Genomic DNA, 22,627 nt, shown 5'->3' on the forward strand with positions numbered 1-22,627 from the left:
GCTCACCCTGACATTACACTCATCAAGACCTTTCATTTAAGTACCCACATCAATTTTTCATATATTTTATATATTTATATATATTACATATATGTATATATGAAAAATAAATCAAAAATGCATGTAGGTACTCAAATGAAAGCTCTTGATGAGTATAACTTCACGATGAACTTATATCTTTAAAATATATGTTATATATATATATATATATATATATATATATATATATATATATATATGTATATATAAAAAATATATCAAAATTTAATGTCATTAAATTAAAAAAAAAAATTATTTTTAAAAAATTGCATTTTTTTCATTTTTAAAAAGTTTTTTCACCATAATTTTTTTGTTATAAAATTTTTAAAATTATTAAATATATGCTAAAATAATTTTCATTAATTAAGAAATGACCTTGTATCTTGTGAACTATTTTTAAAGACATTTTTAAAGATATAAGCTCACCCTGACATTACACTTATCAAGACCTTTCATTTGAGTACCCACATCAATTTTTCATATATTTTATATATTTATATATGTTATATATATGTATATACGAAAAATGCATGTAGGTACTCAAATGACAGCTCTTGATGAGTGTAACATCATGATGATCTTATATCTTTAAAAACGTTCATATTTAGGAAAGTACAGTGCAATCTAACAAAATTCATTATTTAATAAAGCAAAATTTTATTTATTTATAGTTCACAAGTCACGGCAGTCACGTAGTGACTGCAAGGTTGCTAACTGATAATAAAAAAAATTTTTTGCTAAAATAAAAATAATCTTTTTGATAGTAAATAGCAAGTTTTTATTTTTATACTTAACTCCTATAATCTTCTCACCAATCGAACCTTTATTGAAGTTTTAAGAGTGTAATTATAGAAGTACAAAAAAAGGATAAAATAATTTTTTTAAATTAAGGAATATTTGCAAGGTAATCTTTGACGTGAGAAGGATCAAGTCGTCTAAAACCGCTGGCATCGCAAATTCCAACTTCAATATTGTCGGCAGTCATCTGTCCCTCAAACCCTTCCTTCAACGTCAGAATGGCAGTGTGTACAGCATCATCTAACTCGAGATCTTCGCTGTAACGTTTCTCGAGGAAAGTTTTTCCGTTGATGAAATTTTTTCCCATTGCTGTTGCACGCCAGGCAAAGTACGCGCCTGATGGATCGCATTGGAATAAATAAGGCTTACCGTTGTCCCAGCCGCAGATTAGGAGTGATACTCCAAATGGTCGTACACCTCTGAAAAAAATTTAGTGATTATTAATTAAGATGCTTAAAAATTTTATGCTTCTTTTTATTGAAAAAATAAATTATAAAAAAGTGTATTTAAATAATGATCTTTGTTAAATTGCACTGTACTCTTTTAAATATTGACGTTTTTAAAGATATAAGCTCATCCTGATGTTACACTCATCAAGAGCTTTCATTTAAGTACCCACATGCGTTTTGATATATTTTTCATATATACATATATATGATATATATAATAATATATATAAATATATAAAATATATGAAAAATTGATGTGGGTACTCAAATGAAAGATCTCGATGAGTGTAATATCGAGGTGAGCTTATATCTTTAAAAATGTCAATAGTTCACAAGATATTTATCAATATACCCTGTACTTTCTTAACTATTGACTTTTTTAAAGATATAAGCTCATTCCGATGTTACACTCATCAAGAGCTTTCATTTGAGTACCCACATGCATTTTTGATATATTTTTCATATATACATATATATAATATACATAAATATATAAAATATATGAAAAATTGATGTGCATACTCAAATGAAAGGTCTCGATGATTGTAACATTAAGATGAGCTTATATCTTTAAAAATGTCAATAGTTCACAAGATATAAGGTCATTTCTTAATTATGTTAAATTGCACGGTACTTTTTTAACTATTGACTTTTTTAAAGATATAAGCTCATCCCGATGTTACACTCATCAAGAGCTTTTATTGGAGTACCCACATGCATTTTTTATTGATATATTTTTCATATATACATATATATAATATATATAATAATATATATATAAATATATATATATATATATATATATATATATATATATAAATATATAAATATATATATGAAAATCTGATGAGGGTATTCAAATTAAAGGTCCCGATGAGTGTAATATGGGGGTTAGCTTAGATCTTTAAGAATGTCAATAATTCACAAGATATTTATCAACATACCCTGTACTTTCTTAACTATTGACTTTTTAAAGATATAAGTTCATTCGATGTTACACTCATCAAGCACTTTCATTTGAGTACCCACATGCATTTTTGATATATTTTTTAAATATACATATATATATAATATATATAAATATATAAAATATATGAAAAATTGATGTGGGTACTCAAATGAAAGGTCTTGATGAGTGTAACATCGGGATGAGCTTATATCTTTAAAATTTTCAATATTTCACAAGATAAAAGCCCATTTCTTAATTATGTTAAATTGCACGGTACTTTTTTAACTATTGACTTTTTTAAAGATATAAGCTCATCCCGATGTTACACTCATCGAGAGCTTTCATTTGAGTACCGAGTTGCATTTTTGATATATTTTTTAAATATACATATATATAATATATATAAATATATAAAATATATGAAAATCTGATGAGGGTACTCAAATGAAAGATCTCGATGAGTGTAATATCGGGGTGAGCTTATATCTTTAAAATGTCAATAGTTCACAAGATATTTATCAACATACCCTGTACTTTCTTAACTATTGACTTTTTAAAGATATAAGCTCATTCCGATGTTACACTCATCAGAGCTTTCATTTGAGTACCCACATGCATTTTTTGATATATTTTCATATATACATATATATAATATACATAAATATATAAAATATATGAAAAATTGATGTGGGTACTCAAATGAAAGGTCTTGATGAGTGTAACATCGGGATGAGCTTATATCTTTAAAATTTTCAATATTTCACAAGATAAAAGCCCATTTCTTAATTATGTTAAATTGCACGGTACTTTTTTAACTATTGACTTGTTTAAAGATATAAGCTCATCCCGATGTTACACTCATCGAGAGCCTTCATTTGAGTACCGAGTTGCATTTTTGATATATTTTTAAATATACATATATATAATATATATAAATATATAAAATATATGAAAATCTGATGAGGGTACTCAAATGAAAGATCTCGATGAGTGTAATATCGGGGTGAGCTTATATCTTTAAAAATGTCAATAGTTCTAAGATATTTATCAACATACCCTGTACTTTCTTAACTATTGACTTTTTAAAGATATAAGCTCATTCCGATGTTACACTCATCAAAGAGCTTTCATTTGAGTACCCACATGCATTTTTTGATATATTTTTCATATATACATATATATAATATACATAAATATATAAAATATATGAAAAATTGATGTGGGTACTCAAATGAACGGTCTCGATGAGTGTAACATTGAGATGAACTTATATCTTTAAAAATGTCGATAGTTCACAAGATATAAGCCCATTTCTTAATTATGTTAAATTGCACGGTACTTTTTTAACTATTGACTTTTTTAAAGATATAAGCTCATCCCGATGTTACACTCATCGAGAGCTTTCATTTGAGTACCGAGTTGCATTTTTGATATATTTTTTAAATATACATATATATAATATATATAAATATATAAAATATATGAAAATCTGATGTGGGTACTCAAATGAAAGGTTTTGATGAGTGTAACATCAGGATGAGTTTATTTCTTTAAAAATGTCAATAGTTTACGAGATTTTTCATGAGTCTCATAAAGTGTCATATAATATTTTTTTTTTAATTTTCATTTAAAAAAAATTGAATACTTTTTTTTTCAATTTCTACTTTTTTTTTATTTTTTTAGAACTAAAATAATATTTTTAAAAAATTCTAGGTATTGTTCATTAAATTTTCTTAATATAGAATTTTAATTTTTAATTATTTGTAACAAATTTTTCACTAAAAAAAAATTTTTTTAAATTAGAAAATTATAATTAAAATTGAAAATTTTTCTAAATTTAACTCTAATTAATTAAAAGTAAATAATTTACCCAGACTGAGTGTACTCTTGCATAAGCATAGCAACTCTTTGAACCAACTGAGCAGTAGGAATAGGCTCGCGGTAGACCAAAAAGTACTGCTGGGCCATTTTCCTAGCTTGCTTGACAAGCAGCCGGTAGTCCGGACCCATTCCACTGTAGACCATTCCAATGTGCTTGGTGATCATCTCAACCTTGCTGAGACTGTGCTCATCGTACAGAATAGACTTGTGTTTGTTTTCCGTAGCCAGGACTATTCCATTGCAGGCTTTTATTCCAACACTTGGTGCTCCAGCGGCGACTGCTGCCAGTGCATATTCTATTTGCACTAATTTACCCGAAGGGCTGAAAATATTAATTTTTTATATTAAAAATTCAATTATTAATCAGCTAATTTTTAAAAAGTTTTAAATTGCGTTTAAAATTTTTATTTTTTTTAATAAAAAATAATTATTATCTGTTAATTCAATTTATAATAATTCACAATAATTATAATAATCTTTTAATTAATATTATTATTATTAATAAAGTATGAAAAAATTTTTAATAATAATGACAACAACAAATTTCAAATCATTATTATTATAAATTTTCATAATTCATTAATAATAATAATAATAATAATTTCAAAATTATTATTATTAAATTATTGAAAATAATTTTAATAATAATAATCATTGGAAAAAATTTTAAGTAATGATTATTATCATTATTATTAAAAAAAATAATTTCTATAATTTAATAAAAAATAATAATTTGAAAAATTTTTTAATTATTATTATTACTAAAAATTTTCATAATTTATTAATAATAATAATAATAATAATTTAATAAATCAAAGATAAATATTATAAGCCAGCTACCCGATCCAAATTGTTGGAGAATAACTAATTTTTCATTATTAATTGTTCACCATAATATTTTATCGGTATGAAGTCTCAATACCATCAGAGAAAATTTAGGTGACGATAATAATTAAAATTTGTTTAGACAATTATTATTAGAGAAAGATGTAATTTTTTACTCAGTGACCGAAAAAATAATTCGGACAGCCCAGACCAGGACTCGAACCTGGATCTTTTGGTTACGCGCCAAATGCTCTACCAGTTAAACTATCCGAGACCTATCCGTAATTACTATTCAGTTACCTATTAAGTTAGACTGAGTAATTCTCATTTGGCCAGGAATTTTTAATGTATATTTAATATATGATCGGTGTTTTTTAAATTTAATAAATCAAAGATAGTTAATATTATAAGCCAGCTACCCGATCCAAATTGTTGTATCTTTGATTTATTAAATTTAAAAAACACCGATTAATAGGTAACTGAATAGTAATTACGGGTAGATCCAGGTTCGAGTCCTGGTCTGGGCTGTCCGAATTATTTTTTCGGTCACTGAAAAAAGTTACAGAGTAAAAAATTACATCTTAAAAATTACGTCATTTTAGATAATAATCTCTCTTGGGAACACCAAGTATTAAAGACTTGTAATCAAGCTATGAAAACGTTAGCTCAACTTAAAATTAACAATGAAATATTTAATGAACAATTGCGAGTAAAATTAGTGACTACACTTTTATTCCCGATTTTTGATTATTGTTGTGCTGCGTTTACCAACATGTCGAAAAAGCTGCTGCTTAGGTTGCAAAGAAAAATGAATTCTTGCGTAAGATTTATTTTCAAATTATCCAGATATGAACATGTAACCCCGTATTATAATAAATTAGGGTGGCTAAAATTAAGTAAGAGAAGAGATTATTTCATAGCATGTTTGTTTTTTAAAGAAATAAGGCTAAATTCTCGGCAGTTGTTTGGCCCAGGACTTCAATATCTTAATGTATCAATGCGTAGAGGTGACATTAGACAAGATTACTTGCGTTTGCCAAGAGCAAACAGTAATATGTATGAACAATCTTTTATAATCAATGGTATACGTATCTGAAACTCGTTGCCACCTGGGCTGACAACTGTAGATAATCTTCCTGAATTTCAAAATGCATCTTTTTCATTTTTTCTGGCTAATGGCAATTAAAATCATTATTATATTTGTTTAATTAATTATAATTTCTGTTTCAAAAGTGTCTCAGTGTTTATAAATTTACTAACTAACTACTGTAAATTTATTAAGTAACTTTATTGTATTTAGTAACTTTAAAACCTTGCTGTTGTTATATTATCAAACTTACAGTACTATTGTAATTGTATTTTTATACTGTATACTTATATATATATTATATATATATATATCTATATATATATAAGCTTGAAATACCACTCACTCATCACGAGATCTCCGAAACTATTCGCCCGATTGACTTGAAATTTAGCATAGTTACTCCATTCGTGATGTAGACGCTCACTAAGAACGGATTTTACGCAATTCCTAGCCAAAATGAATTTTTCGTCTACCATCACATATGCCCTCCCTCCCTCCCTCTCATTCTTCTCCTCCCCTCCGTGCCCTATAATCTTTCCCCTTCCCTATATCTCTCTCTTTTTGGGAGCGAAATATCATTTTGACCCTCTAAACTAAGAAACCATCAGTGGCACCCGTAAATTATCGAACTCAACCCCCCTACAACCACCCACGCTAATCAACCTTTGCCATGGTTACCATTGTAATGGTTATCGTTGCCATGGTTACCGTTGCTATGGTTACCGTTGCCGTGGTTACCGTTGCCATGGTTACCGTTACCATGGTTGCCGTTACCATGGTTACCGTTATCATGGTTACCGTTGCTATAATAACTGTCAAAATGATTGATTTTAAATTTTATCGATTGACTGTTGGGGACAGTAGAATTCATAATCATACGTTTTTTTAAGAAAAGAATAGCTAAATCATTAATAACTGAAATAACTTATATGTATTGAATAATCATGAAGGATGAACTCGATTATATCATAACACAGATAAATTAAACATAAATATTATCAAGTTGATATTGTTAAATGATTATACTGATTTTAATGATTAAAATTAAAATGGTAAATTGTGTCTGATGCGTCTTCTCTAAAATTTTACAACGATATCGTTAAATTATTATAAAAAACGGTCGATTTAAGATAATTTCTAATAAAATGAGTAATAATAAATATACTTTTTAATACCACTTAATTTGTTATGAATTTATTAATAACCAGCTGATACCCGCCCGCTTCGATAGGAATACAATAAATTTTTATGGTGTAACCTAGATGAAAAATATAAACAAAATGGTTAATTTCAAAAAGATAATGAATATAAATTTTGAATTAGAGAAAAGTGATTGTTTGTGATGACCGGTGTTAGCGAGTATTAAATATATGAGAAAAGTATTTTATTATTAACATTTTTTTAAAATTAAAAAAATTATTGACATTTTTTAAAATTAAATAATACTATGAGAGGGAAGAGAATAGGAATTACGGATAATTATTACGTGAATCGTTCCAACATTCACGTAACAGAATAATTGGAGGAGGAAGAGATTGAGAAAGAAATAGGAAAGGACCTTCTTAATAAGAGTTTACAGAATATGCGAGAAAAAATTCAGATAGCTCGGACAGGGATTCGAACCCAGAACCTTCCGGTGACATGTCGGCTACTCTACCATTTGACCTATCCGGTCTAGACTAAATGTTTAGGATAACATTATTATAATGGGAACGCATCTCACTACACAGTACGTCATGGGTGATGCGGAAATCTGTCTAATGACAGATTTACTGACTAACTGACCCATTGATTGATTGATTATTAATAATAAAATACTTTTCTCATATATTTAATACTCGCTAACACCGGTTATCATAAACAATCACTTTTCTCTAATTCAAAATTTATATTAATTATCTTTTTGAAATTAATCATTTTGTTTATATTTTTCATCTAGGTTACAACATAAAAATTTTATTGTATGCCCAGCAGAAGCGGAGTGGGTATCAGCTAGTATATATATATATGTATATATATATTATACTGTATACTTAATATATATATATATATATATATATATATATAATGTATTGCTTATTGATGGCCTTGAGGGAGCTTCGGCTCTAAGGACAAATAAATATAAATCTATCTATCTATCTATCTTTCTCTAATAATAATTGTCTAAACAAATTTTAATTATTATCGTCACCTAAATTTTCTCTGATGGTATTGAGACTTCATACCGATAAAATATTATGGTGAACAATTAATAATGAAAAATTAGTCGTTCTCCAACAATTTGGATCGGGTAGCTGGCTTATAATATTAACTATCTTTGATTTATTAAATTTAAAAAACACCGATCATATATTAAATATACATTAAAAATTCCTGGCCAAATGAGAATTACTCAGTCTAACTTAATAGGTAACTGAATAGTAATTACGGATAGGTCTCGGATAGTTTAACTGGTAGAGCATTTGGCGCGTAACCAAAAGATCCAGGTTCGAGTCCTGGTCTGGGCTGTCCGAATTATTTTTTCGGTCACTGAGTAAAAAATTACATCTTTCTCTAATAATAATTGTCTAAACAAATTTTAATTATTATCGTCACCTAAATTTTCTCTGATGGTATTGAGACTTCATACCGATGAAATAATATGGTGAACAATTAATAATGAAAAATTAGTAATTCTCCAACAATTTGGATCGGGGAGCTGGCTTACAATATTAACTATCTTTGATTTATTAAATTTAAAAAACACCGATTTTCATATATTAAATATAAAATAATAATAATAAAAATGATAAAAATTTAAAAATTATTATTATTGAATTATTAAAAATAATTTTAATAATAATAATAATTGGACAAAATTTTAAGTTATAATTATTATCATTATTATTAAAAAAAAACAATTTCTATAATTTAATAATAATAAAAATTTGAAAATTATTGTTGAATCAGCTGATTTTTTAAAATTTTTAAATTTTCCTAATGTAATTGCAATAATAATAAAAAATACAAATTTTTAAATTGCATTTTAAATTTTTATTTTAAAAAAATAATTATAAAAGTTAGATGTTAATTTTATTATCATTTTTTTAATAATTTACAATAATAATAATAAGAATTTTCAAATCAACACTATTATTATTAATATTAATAAACTATGAAATTAAATTAAAGCTAGCAGTCGCTTGACCACTTTTTAATTTTTTTTAATAAATAAATTTTGCTACAAAAAATTATTTCTAAAAAATTGCATTATTTAATTTTTTAATTTTCTAAATATCAACTTTTTTTTTGCTCAATTTTTTTGACATAATTTGTTAAAAAAATTCTTAAAATTATAAAATATCTAAATTAATTTTCAGAAGTATGAAAAATTTTCAATAATAATAATAGTAATTTAAAAAAATTTTTAATAGTGATTATTATTAAAAATTTTTATAATTCATTAATAATAATAATCGGAAAAAATTTCAAGTTATAATTATTATCATTATTATTAAATAAAAAACTAATTTCTGTAATTCAATAATATTAATTATTATTATTTAAAAAAATTGAGGTTAACAATACAACACTTAACAAAACGTCAAAACTTGTCAAATAAAAATAAAAATTCTACTTACAAATTTATAACAATAAATAATAATTTTTTTTTGTTATTAAATATTAATAATAATAAATTAATAATTACCTAAAAGTAGTTAAAGAAAAACTGTATCTCTCAGACGCCATGACAATCACTTTTCACAAATTGTGTCTAGTCAGTTAACGCTCTGAAGTTTGATTCAAGTGCCGCGTGCCGGTAAGTTATTAAAAATCCCGCCAGGCAGCAGCACCTGTTAGTTCTGTCAGAATAATCATAATAATGTAACGTTTTTTTTTTTTTTCTCTTTCAGTTGGAGAAATTGCTGATAGCTGGTGTCGAACTTCAGCAAGGTTAATATTGATAATTAAAATAAACAACCGGCTACAATTTTATTATTTTTTTATATAATAAATATTTAAAAGAAAAAAATTATAAGTTAAAATTGTAAGTATTAAATTTTTTTTTTTAATCAAAAATGCTTTTTTTTTATTTAATTGTATATTTTTTTGGAGTGTAAATAGAAGTATTGATTTTTGTGAGTGCATTTTAGCAAACACGACAAAATTTTTAATTTATTAAAAAAAAAATATAAATTAATTCTAGAAAATTATTAAAAATTTTTTTTTTAGTTATTATTTAATTAAAGTTAAAAAATTTTTTTAATAAATTTTTTTTTTTAATAATAATAATAATAATATATTATATTTTTTTTGTTAATTATTATTCAATTAATTAATTAAAGCTTGAAAATTTTTTTTAAAAAATTTTGCTACAATTTTTTTTAATAATAATAAATTATTAAATAATAACAATAATCATAATAATAACAATAAATTATATTGTTTTTGTTAATTATTATTCAATTAATTAATCAAAGCTTGAAAATTTTTTTTAATAAATTTTGCTAAAATTTTCAACAACAACAATAATAATAATAATAATAATAATAATTTTTTGATTATTAATTTAATTAATTAAAGGTAAAAAATTTTTTTTAAAAAATTTTGCTACAATTTTTTTTTTAATTATAATAATAATAATAAATTATTAAATAATTACAATTTACAAAAAAAAATTTTTAACTCTGAAAAATTATATTTTAATAATAATAAAAAAAAATTGTCTGCTAATTTAATAGTCAAAAAAATTTTTAAAAATTATCAGCTGTATAAATTTATAATAAAATATTTGTAGATAAAAATGGTTAGAGGAAGAGGAGGAATGATTAGAGGACGTGGAGGAATAGGTCGTGGTATGGGCTTCATAAGAAAGCAATTTTTGTTGAGACATTTGTTTGACTACACACTATGCGAAGCGGCGTTTCCACCGGTTAAGCCCATGCCAGATGAGTCGGACTTTACTATGGCTTTGCTGAAGAAAAATTCTGACATGTGTCCGACTCCCAAGGAGCAAACTGCGATTTTGGATCTTACTGTTAAATTGCAGAGTGTTTTGGATAATTTAATTGTTGCTCCGGGGACTTTTGAAGCTTGTGTAAGTAAATGTTTTGATTATGAGATATTTAAGAATTTTTTGAAGAATTGTGATAAAAAAAAAAATTTTAAGAATAATAACTTGGAAATTTTTTTAATAATTATTATTATTATTCTATAATAAAAATAATTTAGAACATTTTATAGTGCTTATTGTTATTAAAATTTTTTTTTTAATTTAATAATATAGATAAGTATTTAGGCTCCATTTAAAAATGATCTCTAGATACATAATTAAGAAATGATCTTGTATCTTGAGAACTATTGACATTTTTAAAGATATAAGCTCACCCCGACATTACACTCACCGAGACCTTTCATTTGAGTACCCACATCAATTTTTCATATATTTTATATATTTATATATATTATATACATGTATCTATGAAAAATATATCAAAAAAGCATGTGGATATTCAAATGAAATCTCTTGATGAGTGTAACGTCAGAATGAGCTTATATCTTTAAAAACGTCAATAGTTATGGAAGTACAGGGTATTTTAACAAATATCTAGTGAACTATTGACATTTTTAAAGATATAAGCTTACCCCGACATTACACTCACCGAGACCTTTCATTTGAGTACCCACATCAATTTTTCATATATTTTATATATTTATATATATTATATACATGTATCTATGAAAAATATATCAAAAAAGCATGTGGATATTCAAATGAAATCTCTTGATGAGTGTAACGTCAGAATGAGCTTTTATCTTTAAAAATATCATAAGTTAACAAAATAGAATATAATTTCTTAATTATTGTCATTTTGAAAGATATATGCTCACCTCGACATTACACTTATCAAGACCTTTCATTTGAGTACCCACATCAATTTTTCATATATTTTATATATTTATATATATATATATATATATATATATATATATATATATATATGTGTGTGTAAATGAAAAATATATTAAAATTGCATGTGGGTACTCAAATGAAAGCTCTTGATAAGTGTAACATTAAAATGAGCTTATATTTTTAAAATATATATTAATATATGAAAAATGCATGTGGGTACTTAAATGAAAGCTCTTAAAGAGTGTAACATCGGGATGAGCTTATATATTTAAAAACGTCAATAGTTAAGAAAGTACAAGGTATTTTAACAAATATCCTGTGTTCTATTGACATTTTTTAATATATAAGCTCACCTCGACATTACATTCATCAAGACCTTTCATTTGAGTACCTACATCAATTTTTCATATATTTTATATATTTATATATATCATATATATGTATATATGAAAAATATATAAAAAATGCATGTGGGTACCCAAATGAAAGCTCTTAATGAGTGTAACATCATGATGAGTTTATATTTTCAAAAATATCATAAGTTGAAAAAATACAATATAATTTCAAAATTATTGACATTTTCAAAGATATAAGCTCATCATGATGTTACACTCATCGGGACCTTTCATTTGAGTACCCACATTAATTTTTCATATATTTTATATATTTATGTATATTACATATATGTATATATGAAAAATATATCAAAAATGCATGTGGGTACTCAAATGAAAGCTCTTGATGAGTGTTACATCATGATGAGCTTATATTTTTAAAAATGTCAATAGTTAAGAATGTACAGTTCAATTTAACAAAAATCATTATTTAATTACAGCAATTGGAAGAAGTAAGAAAAGTCGGTAGCTTCAAAAAAGGAACAATGATAAAAGGCCACAATGTCGCAGACATTGTGGTAATCTTAAAAACTCTCCCAACAAAAACAGCCGTAGAAGCTCTTGGCAACAAAGTCTACTTGGATTTAAAGACTGTTAATCCAAAAGACGTGTTCAAGCTAACCCAGACCGAGCGTGGGTTCGACATTGCCAACAACGAAGCAACCGTGAGAGTTTTGATAACAACTCTGCACCAAAATCTCCGGAAGCTGGAGTCTGATCAGCACATTGATGTGAAAATCTGCCAAGGACATTTGGCCGCGATAAGACACTCGCGTTGGTTTGAAGAGAACGCTCACCATTCCAGCATCAAGATCTTGATTCGGTTGTTGAGAGACTTGCGGAGCCGGTTCGAAGGTTTCGAACCTCTTTCTCCTTGGATGCTTGATTTGCTGGCTCATAATGCTATTATGAACAACCCTGGGAGACAAGCTTTGCCGATTAATCAAGCTTACCGACGAGTTCTTCAACTGTTGTCTTCTGGATTATTTTTACCGGGTTCTGCAGGTTAGTTTTTAAATTTTTATTATTGAAATAAGGCAACAGCCCCAATCATTGACACAATAAGAGACAAAGTTATAATTTGATTTTTTTTAAGCAATCAAATATCAATATCGTTGAATTTTGTTTGTGGTAATGTCTCAAATAATGTTTTTACTAATCAATTTATTTATTTAAAATGATAATCACTGATATTTACTAATTAATTTTAAATAATTAAATAGAGTATTCGGATACACCAATTATTGACAGGTTAAAAAACTGATTGATCTAATTATTGACATACCTTAGCCCCAATTATTGACACCTATACTAAGCATGCCTAGAATCATCTGCTTATTCTTATTTATCGAAACTTATTATTAAGTAATCAATATTATTAAAGTTTATTAATAATAATTTCCATAAATGATTAATTACTATTAAAAATATAAAAATTAATTTAAAAATAATTTATTGAATCAAGAGTTCAAACTCTTACAGTTAATTTTTTAGATTAAAGTAAAAAATGGCGTGATAGCGCTGTCGACTGGCTGTCAATATGAGATTCAACTTAAAAATTATCAACTAGTTATTGACACCCATTATTTAAATATTATAAAGCATACAATTAATTTCGATTATTCAATTTTATTAAATTTTCATATATTGTTAATTAAAAAAAATAAAAGATCATATAATTAGATGAAGAAATTAATTTAAACTCGGCATTTAAAAATATTGCTTTTCTAACCAAAGTTGTTAAGAAAGACGCTCGTAAGCTGGTTTGATCATCAACTGGTGCTCTTTTTAACTTCCCGCTAAAAAAATCGAAGATTTTCAAAAATCGGGAAGTTATTGTTTTCACCCCGTTTTGCAAAAATCGAGTTTTCATCAGATCCAGACGTTTGAAGGTCACAGGAAGCTTCCCTGACTATAACCGCGAGGTTGTCACGGTGTCTGTATGTATGTGTGTGTGTGTGAAAGTATGTTAACCGCTTATAACTTTTGAACGGCTTGACCGATTTCATCGCGGTTGGTGCCATTCAAAAGGGCTTGACCAAACTTAGATTTTGAAACTAATTTGGACCGATTCAGATCAATAGATTTTGAGAAATCTTAAAAAAACTGAAAAAAAATTTTTTTCAAATGTGGTTTTTTTGGAATAACTTTTAAACGGCTTGATGGTTCAATTCCAAAAACTAATTAGCTCTTAACCTCAAAAAACCACGTCGATCGCCACCAGTCCGGTCAAAATCGGTTTATTCGTTCGAGAGATATCGTGAACGAAAGAAAACCGAAAAAATAATAGTTTAAAAAAACTAAAAACACGCTTTTTATAGAAAACCAAACTAAAAAATAGAAAATAAATTTAAATTAAGAATAGTGTTAAAAATTTCAATAAATATAAATTAATAATAGTGTAAATAAAAAAAATGTATTTTATTTTAAAAAAAGCGTGAGGTGCATGGTGTCAATAGTTATAAATATTTTATTGACAGATATGAGTAGAGTGATTATCATTTTGATAATCCCATAATAAAATTGAGATGAAATGTATGTGAAACCAATCTATTCGTGATGTGATTGGTTGAAAATATTTATTCTCATTCTGATTGGTTGAAAGTGAATATAATATACATAAACGACACATAAATATATCATGACAATAAATATGAGGCGCGCGCGCAAATTCAATTCTAGTCCCATAATAAAATTGAGATGAAATGTATGTGAAACCAAACTATTCGTGATGTGATTGGTCGAATATATCATATGCATGAAAATATATGCAAAGTCTATAGTCAAGGCGCGCGCTTGCGCGCGCAAATTTGAATTCTAGTTCTAGTCCTAATATAAAATTGAGATGAAATGTATGTGGCATCAAACTATTCGTAACGTGATTGGTCGAATATATCATAAGCATGAAAATATATGCAAATGCTATAGTCAGGCGCGCGCTTGCGCGCGCAAATTCAAATTCTAGTATCTTAAAAAGCACCCCACGCTTTTTTTAAAATAAAATACATTTTTTTTATTTACACTATTATTAATTTATATTTATTGAAATTTTTAACACTATTCTTAATTTAAATTTATTTTTTATTTTTTAGTTTGGTTTTCTATAAAAAGCGTGTTTTTAGTTTTTTTAAACTATTATTTATTTTTTACTTTTTAGTTTGGTTTATTTATAAAAGCGTGATTTTTTAGTTTCTTTAAACTATTATTTGTTGATTATCAAAAATATTCAGGCGCGCAAATTACCCACGGAGAGTTACATACTGACATACTGACATACTGACATACAGTGAAGCTAATAAAAAATAATTATTTATAAATATTATAAATACGGGGAATCAGAGTTCGATTTCGGAGAGCGAGCCTGAGAAACGGCTACCAGAACCAAGGAAGGCCGCAGGCGCGCAGATTACCCACGGAGAGTTACATACTGACAAACTGACATACAAGTGAAGCTAATATAAAGCGTGTAAAAAGTGTTTTTTCGGAATAACTCCAAAATTCCTAGCGCGATCAATTCAAAATTTGAGATTCTTTGTGAGGCTTAAAAAACTGCGTCGAATGCTTCTAACCGCGTAAAAATCGGTTTATTCGTTCAAAAGTTATTGCGGTTTAAAAATTCAAAAAATAGTGTCTTTTCAAATCTCTATCAGACTTTTGAGCTCGAAGAGCTTTAAAGCATAGGAAAGCAATCTCTTTGAGCTCGGAGAGCTCAAAATAACCCATAAATTATATTTTTGAGCTCGAAGAGCTCAAAAACGTCATTGGTGCAATTTTAAGCTCCTAAGTATGGAATTAGCGGGAAGTTGCAGGGATGGCCTTCAGGGTCAACCGTTTTCCTAATTTTTTTTTTAATAATTAACATTTAATATTTTGAACTGAGTAATTTTTTTCAATTTTTTAATTAATTAGAATTTAATTAAAATTTATATAGTTATTCTTATTACAGATAAATATATTTAAAAATAATTTAGGGTGTCAATTTTTGTGGTAATGTCTCTACTTAAAACATTACCACAAACAAAATTCAACGATATTGATATTTGATTGCTTAAAAAAAATCAAATCATAACTTTGTCTCTTATTGTGTCAATAATTGGGGCTTTTACCTTATTAATAAAAATATTATGTAATCTATGACCCTAAAAATAATTATTTTAATAAAAAACATTTAAGGTATTTCGGATCCATGTGAAAGCGGGAACATCCGAGTGCACACCGCAATGACCCTTGAGCAACAAGACCAAGTCTGCTTGACCGCCCAAACCTTGCTGCGCGTCCTAGCTCACGGCGGCTACCGTCCTCTTCTAGAAGGAGGCAACAAGCTCGCGGTTGAAATGAGCGTCTGGCCAGGTGGCGTCGTTGCTAGTCCCTTGGACAAAGCCTACGAGCCTCCAACTGACCAGGAGCAGCAAGAAGACATGGAAGAGAGCAACGAGGAAATGATGACTGACACAACATAATTTAAAAAAAAAAATTTTAATACATCTCTCTATAAGTCACCTAAATTAATTCTGATTTTTTGAAAAATTGTAATCTTTTTCAGACTTGTATCGAAATAATAATTAAAATAAAAGCACCAATTAATTACGGATTTAATTATTGACACCCTATTTTATTTTAAATCTTATTTATCTACAATATTAATAACAATTTTTTTATACACTAATTAACAAAAATTAATGAGAAAGATTAATTAATTAAGATAATAAAGTTTAGTATTCTGAAACTCGTAAAATAAACTAGAAGTAAGCACTAAAATTTCCAGATTTTTAATTATTTTTTAAACTAATCAAATTAAACATTTTTTTTTTAATAAATAAATAAAGTATTAAAAATTAACAATATCGGATATTTACATTCAACTGAATATTTATTAATTATAAAATAATTGGTGTCAATAATTAGTACACAAAATATATGGATCTGATATTGACAGGTGAGTTTATACCAAGCTGTAACCTCTCCAATCAGACTTTACTTATTGTATTTAGATCACATTAATGGTGACAAGTAAGCATTAAGGGTGTCAATAATTGGTCCAACGGTATGTCACTAGTTGGATCAATCGATTTATCAGCCTGTCAATAATTGGTGTATCCGGATGATTGACTTTGTCCATTGAAATTAATTATTAAATTTGAGAAAATATTATTAAAAAGCATTCATTTTGTTTTTCAAAAGATTAATTAATATAATGTAAAACAAAAAATTGGACAATCTTAATTTAAAATATGTTTAAAAAAATGAAATCCTAACTTTTGTGTTAAATTGCACTGTACTTTCTTAAATATTGACGTTTTTAAAGATACAAGCTCATCTTGATGTTACACTCATCAAGAGCTTTCATTTGAGTACCCACATGCATTTTTGATATATTTTTCATATATACATATTTATGATATATATATAAATATATGAAATATATGAAAAGTTGATGTGGATACTCAAATGAAAGGTCTCGATGAGTGTAATGTCAGGGTGAGGTTATATCTTTAAAAATGTCAATATTTCACAAGATGCAAGGTAATTTGTTAAATATTGACATTTTTCAAGATATAAGCTCATCTTAAAGTTACATTCATCAAGAGCTTTCATTTGAGTACCCACATGCATTTTTGATATATTTTTCATATATACATATATAAAATATATAAAATATATGAAAAATTGATGTGGGTACTCAAAATAAAGGTCTCAATGAGTTTAACATCGGAATGAGCTTATATTTTCAAAAACATCATAAATTGACAAAATACAATATAATTTCTTAATTATTGACATTTTTAAAAATATAAGCTCATCCTGATGTTACACTCATCAAAAGCTTTCATTTGAGTACCCACATGCATTTTTGATATATTTTTCATATATACATATATATAATATATATAAATATATGAAATATATGAAAAATTGATGTGGGTACTCAAATGAAAGGTCTCGATGAGTATAATGTCAAAATGAGCTTATATCTTTAAAAATGTCAATAGTTCACATATTTTAATCCAAAAATTGGTGATTTTACCTTATAATAATTAAAAATTACAAACAAGGATTGTCAGCAGACATGCTGACTCTCGCACAATTCACCCTAACATTACCAGGAGGAATTAGAACCCTGAAGAGTTTTCCTTCCGGCATGCAGACGCAAATTTTATATGACTCACTTCCGCTTCCGACAACTCCCGAGGCAATCGGGATTTTTTTAGTGTCCAGGAAGACACCGTTGGCCGCGTCAACGACGATCGAGTCGTTGCTCTTAAGCTTGACCTGGTTGTCCGCCATCCAGACTATCTGCTTACTGTCGAGCCGAAGGCTCTCAGCTCCGTGCATAGTCACCTCGCGGTTTGAGTCCACGCTCAGCGACTCGTTTATCGGCGAAACTATCCGGTGGGTCTGGGCCACTCTGACGTTCAACTTTAATACACCACTCGGCAGTCCGAAATTCGGAAAGTCCGTCGAGAAAAACGGATCTCCTGTTCGGAAATCTTTTATTTCAAAAGATTCTATTTGAGACACTGTCGTCCCGTTTTTAAGGACCCATAAGTTCCCTCGGGAGTGGTCATGTCGCCGATTTTTTACATTCAAGTGGACTCCTGAGTCGTCGCCAGTTAACTCCATTGGCTCGTCGCCGTAGCCTTGGCATACGCCTTCTTCGACGCAAACCTGGAAAATTTATTTGTTAAATTGCACTGTACTTTTTTAACTATTGACGTTTTTAAAGATATAAGCTCATCCTGATGTTACACTCATCAAGAGCTTTCATTTGAGTACCCACATGCATTTTTGATATATTTTTCATATATTCATATATATAATATATATTTTAAAGATATAAGCTCATCCTGATGTTACACTCATCAAGAGCTTTCATTTGAGTACCCACATGTATTTATGATATATTTTTCATTTACACGTATATATAATATATATAAATATATGAAATATATGAAAAATTGATGTGGGTACTCAAATTAAAGGTCTCCATGAGATTAATGTCAGGATGAGCTTATATCTTTAAAAATGTTAATAGTTCACAAAATACAAGGTCATTTCTTAATTATTGACATTTTTAAAGATATAAGCTCATCATGATGTTATACTTATCAAGAGATTTCATTTGAGTACCCACATGCATTTTTGATATATACATGTATATGATATATATGAATATATGAAATATATGAAAAATTGATGTGGGTACTCAAATAAAAGGTCTCAATGAGTGTAACATCAGAATGAGCTTATATCTTTAAAAATGTCAATATTTTACGAGTTACAAGGTCATTCTTTAATTATTGACATTTTTAAAGATATAAGCTCATCATGATGTTATGCTCATCAAGAGCTTTCATTTGAGTACCCACATGCATTTTTCATGTATACATATATATAATATATATAAATATATAAAATATATGAAAAATATATCAAAAATGCATGTGGGTACTCAAATGAAAGCTCTTGATGAAAGTAACACCGGGATGAGCTTATATCTTTAAAAACATCAATATTTAAGAAAATACAGTACAATTTAACTAGAGCCATTATTTAATAAAGCAAAATTTTAATTATTTATAGTTCGCAAGTCACAGTAGTCACGTAGTGACTGCAAGGTTGCTAATAATTAAATTAATTATTGTTAAATAATTCAAATTTACCCTATCGAGGTCCGTTTTTCCAAAAAACTTGACCAGATTTTCACTAGGAATTATCTCCAGAGACTCCATCCCCTGAGAAACTCTCAAAACAGAAATTATCGTAATACTCAGGAGAAGATTGCTGAATCCTATCATCGCCAGGATGAACGTCAGGGTCCACAGACAGTACCGCTTTTTCTCACTGTCAAATGAAGATGGGTCCTGCGATGCTGACTGCGATGGAGATCGCTTCAGTCCAGATACGTCAGTGCTGAAAATTAAAAATAACTAAATATACTTTATTTAAAGATTTCGATTAATATTTAGATTTAATGGAAAATTATTACTTACCTGGAAGTGTGATTGCGGATATTTTTTTTTATCAGCGGGCCCTCGCTGTTTGACAAATTGTCCTCGGTTTTGGACATTGATGGGGAACCAGCGTCCGGCTCCAGGAAGCTCGACATTTTATTTTTGTGCAGTGAACTGATCTGAGAGTTGGAATAAACGTGAGCTTTAAAGCTCTCAGATTTTAGCGCTTGCGCTTTTGGTTTCTGTTATCGAGCTTTTATTTTCTTCTTTCTCTCTCTTCTTGCTTCCTCCTCTCTGTCTCTCTCTGTCTCTCTCGCTCTTTTTTTGACATATCAAAACTCTAAAAAAAAAGTTTTTTTATTGTTATTAATAAAAAGTATTATTATTATTATTGTTATTCAATTTTAACAATAAAATTCCTTATAAATTTAAATTAACAATAATAATATTGATGATACTTTGAAATTTATGATTATTGGTATTGAATTTTGAAAATTTTTTATAATCTATATTAATTTAAAAAATAAAAAAAATTTTTTTTTCTTGGATAATTACATAATAAAATCGGTTTTTTAGTAAAATTTAGGGTCATTGTAAAGGTCTTGACTTGAATTTGTGTCTTTTCAAGGTTTCATTTCATTCTTACCGATAGTCAATTAATTATGATATTCAGACTGCATTCAAAAATATCTCTAGACACATGATTAAGAAATGACCTTGTATCTTGTGAAATATTGACATTTTTAAAGATATAAGTTCATCCCGATGTTACACTCATTGAGACCTTTCATTTGAGTACCCACATGCATTTTTGGTATATTTTCATATGTTCATATATATCATATATATAAATATGAAAAATTGATGTGGGTACTCAAATGAAAGCTCCTGATGAGTTTAACATTGGAATGAGCTTTTATTTTTAAAAACGTCAATAGTTGAGAAAGTACAGGGTACTTTAACAAATATCTTGTGATCTATCGATATTTTTAAATATATAAGCTCATCCCGATGTTACACTCATTGAGACCTTTCATTTGAGTACCCACATCAATTTTTCATATATTTTATATATTTATATATATTATATATATGTATATATGAAAAATATATCAAAAATACATGTGGGTACTCAAATGAAAGCTCTTGATGAGTGTAACATCAGGGTGAGCTTATACCTTAAAAATATCAATAATCAAGAAATGACCTTGTATCTTGTGAATTATTTACATTTTTAAAGATACAAGCTCATCCCGACATTACACTTATCGAGACCTTTAATTTGAGTACCCTCATCAATTTTTTATATATTTCATATATTTATATATATTATATATATGTATATATGAAAAATATATCAAAAATACATGTGGGTACTCAAATGAAAGCTCTTGATGAGTGTAACATCAGGGTGAGCTTATACCTTTAAAAATATCAATAATCAAGAAATGACCTTGTATCTTGTGAATTATTTACATTTTTAAAGATACAAGCTCATCCCGACATTACACTTATCGAGACCTTTAATTTGAGTACCCTCATCAATTTTTTATATATTTCATATATTTATATATATTATATATATGTATATATGAAAATATATCAAAAATACATGTGGGTACTCAAATGAAAGCTCTTGATGAGTGTAACATCAGGGTGAGCTTATACCTTTAAAAATATCAATAATCAAGAAATGACCTTTGTATCTTGTGAATTATTGACATTTTTAAAGATACAAGCTCATCCCGACATTACACTTATCGAGACCTTTAATTTGAGTACCCTCATCAATTTTTTATATATTTCATATATTTATATATATTATATATATGTATATATGAAAAATATATCAAAAATACATGTGGGTACTCAAATGAAAGCTCTTGATGAGTGTAACATCAGGGTGAGCTTATACCTTTAAAAATATCAATAATCAAGAAATGACCTTGTATCTTGTGAATTATTGACATTTTAAAGATACAGCTCATCCCGACATTACACTTATCGAGACCTTTAATTTGAGTACCCACATCAATTTTTCATATATTTCATATATTTTTATATATTATATATATGTATATATGAAAAATATATCAAAATGCATGAGGGTACCCAATTGAAAGCCCTTGATGAGTGTAAAATCCGGTTGAGCTTATATCTTTAAAAAAATCAATAATCAAGAAATGACCTCGTATCTTGTAAACTATTGTCATTTTTAAAGATACAAGCTCATCCCGACATTACTTATCGAGACCTTTAATTTGAGTACCCACATCAATTTTTCATATATTTCATATATTTATATATATTATATATATGTATATATGAAAAATATATAAAAATGCATGTGGGTACT

General features: G+C 27.4%; 3 protein-coding genes and 1 long non-coding RNA gene across 6 annotated transcripts in view; 1 reads left to right on the forward strand and 3 right to left on the reverse strand.

Annotated features, from left to right (window-relative positions):
- The window catches only part of LOC123263646, a 342,430-nt gene that overhangs the window by 312,029 nt on the left and 7,774 nt on the right, over nt 1-22,627 (reverse strand). The window lies entirely within an intron of this gene.
- Nucleotides 794-9,849, reverse strand: LOC123263600 (proteasome subunit alpha type-2). Its single transcript, XM_044726497.1, has 3 exons — nt 9,720-9,849; nt 4,106-4,438; nt 794-1,256 (listed from the first exon to the last, which is right to left on the reverse strand). Exons 1-3 carry the CDS (start codon nt 9,758-9,760, stop codon nt 926-928), a joined length of 705 nt encoding a protein of 234 aa, XP_044582432.1. The 5' UTR covers nt 9,761-9,849; the 3' UTR covers nt 794-925.
- LOC123263554 (interleukin enhancer-binding factor 2) lies at nt 9,815-16,903 on the forward strand. 2 transcript variants are annotated; one of them, XM_044726415.1, is made up of 5 exons: nt 9,815-9,830; nt 9,925-10,058; nt 10,809-11,108; nt 12,760-13,324; nt 16,493-16,903. In XM_044726415.1, exons 3-5 carry the CDS (start codon nt 10,815-10,817, stop codon nt 16,777-16,779), a joined length of 1,146 nt encoding a protein of 381 aa, XP_044582350.1. In that variant the 5' UTR covers nt 9,815-9,830; nt 9,925-10,058; nt 10,809-10,814; the 3' UTR covers nt 16,780-16,903. The 2 variants fall into 2 exon arrangements, with proteins under 2 accessions (XP_044582350.1, XP_044582351.1); XM_044726416.1 differs by lacking the exon at nt 9,815-9,830 and having other exon boundaries at nt 9,950-9,964.
- LOC123263566 lies at nt 16,392-20,566 on the reverse strand. Of its 2 annotated transcripts, XM_044726450.1 has the most exons (4): nt 20,311-20,566; nt 19,981-20,230; nt 18,357-18,985; nt 16,392-16,441 (listed from the first exon to the last, which is right to left on the reverse strand). In XM_044726450.1, exons 1-3 carry the CDS (start codon nt 20,424-20,426, stop codon nt 18,362-18,364), a joined length of 990 nt encoding a protein of 329 aa, XP_044582385.1. In that variant the 5' UTR covers nt 20,427-20,566; the 3' UTR covers nt 16,392-16,441; nt 18,357-18,361. The 2 variants fall into 2 exon arrangements, with proteins under 2 accessions (XP_044582385.1, XP_044582384.1); XM_044726449.1 differs by lacking the exon at nt 16,392-16,441 and having other exon boundaries at nt 18,294-18,985; nt 20,311-20,565.

The sequence above is a fragment of the Cotesia glomerata genome, linkage group LG4 (genome assembly GCF_020080835.1).
Source record: "Cotesia glomerata isolate CgM1 linkage group LG4, MPM_Cglom_v2.3, whole genome shotgun sequence".
In the NCBI taxonomy this organism is placed as follows: domain Eukaryota; kingdom Metazoa; phylum Arthropoda; class Insecta; order Hymenoptera; family Braconidae; genus Cotesia; species Cotesia glomerata.

Coding starts and splice junctions, on each gene's coding strand:
- LOC123263600 (XM_044726497.1), bottom strand. CDS start 9,760: ATGGCGTCTGAGAGATACAGTTTTTCTTTAACTACTTTTAG. Junction 4,439..9,719: donor TTTTCTTTAACTACTTTTAG/GTAATTATTAAT, acceptor TAATATTTTCAG/CCCTTCGGGTAAATTAGTGC. Junction 1,257..4,105: donor CAAGAGTACACTCAGTCTGG/GTAAATTATTTA, acceptor AATTTTTTTCAG/AGGTGTACGACCATTTGGAG.
- LOC123263554 (XM_044726415.1), top strand. CDS start 10,815: ATGGTTAGAGGAAGAGGAGGAATGATTAGAGGACGTGGAGGAATAGGT. Junction 11,109..12,759: donor CGGGGACTTTTGAAGCTTGT/GTAAGTAAATGT, acceptor ATTTAATTACAG/CAATTGGAAGAAGTAAGAAA. Junction 13,325..16,492: donor ATTTTTACCGGGTTCTGCAG/GTTAGTTTTTAA, acceptor AAAACATTTAAG/GTATTTCGGATCCATGTGAA.
- LOC123263566 (XM_044726450.1), bottom strand. CDS start 20,426: ATGTCGAGCTTCCTGGAGCCGGACGCTGGTTCCCCATCAATGTCCAAA. Junction 20,231..20,310: donor ATCCGCAATCACACTTCCAG/GTAAGTAATAAT, acceptor TTTAATTTTCAG/CACTGACGTATCTGGACTGA. Junction 18,986..19,980: donor GAAAAACGGACCTCGATAGG/GTAAATTTGAAT, acceptor TAAATTTTCCAG/GTTTGCGTCGAAGAAGGCGT.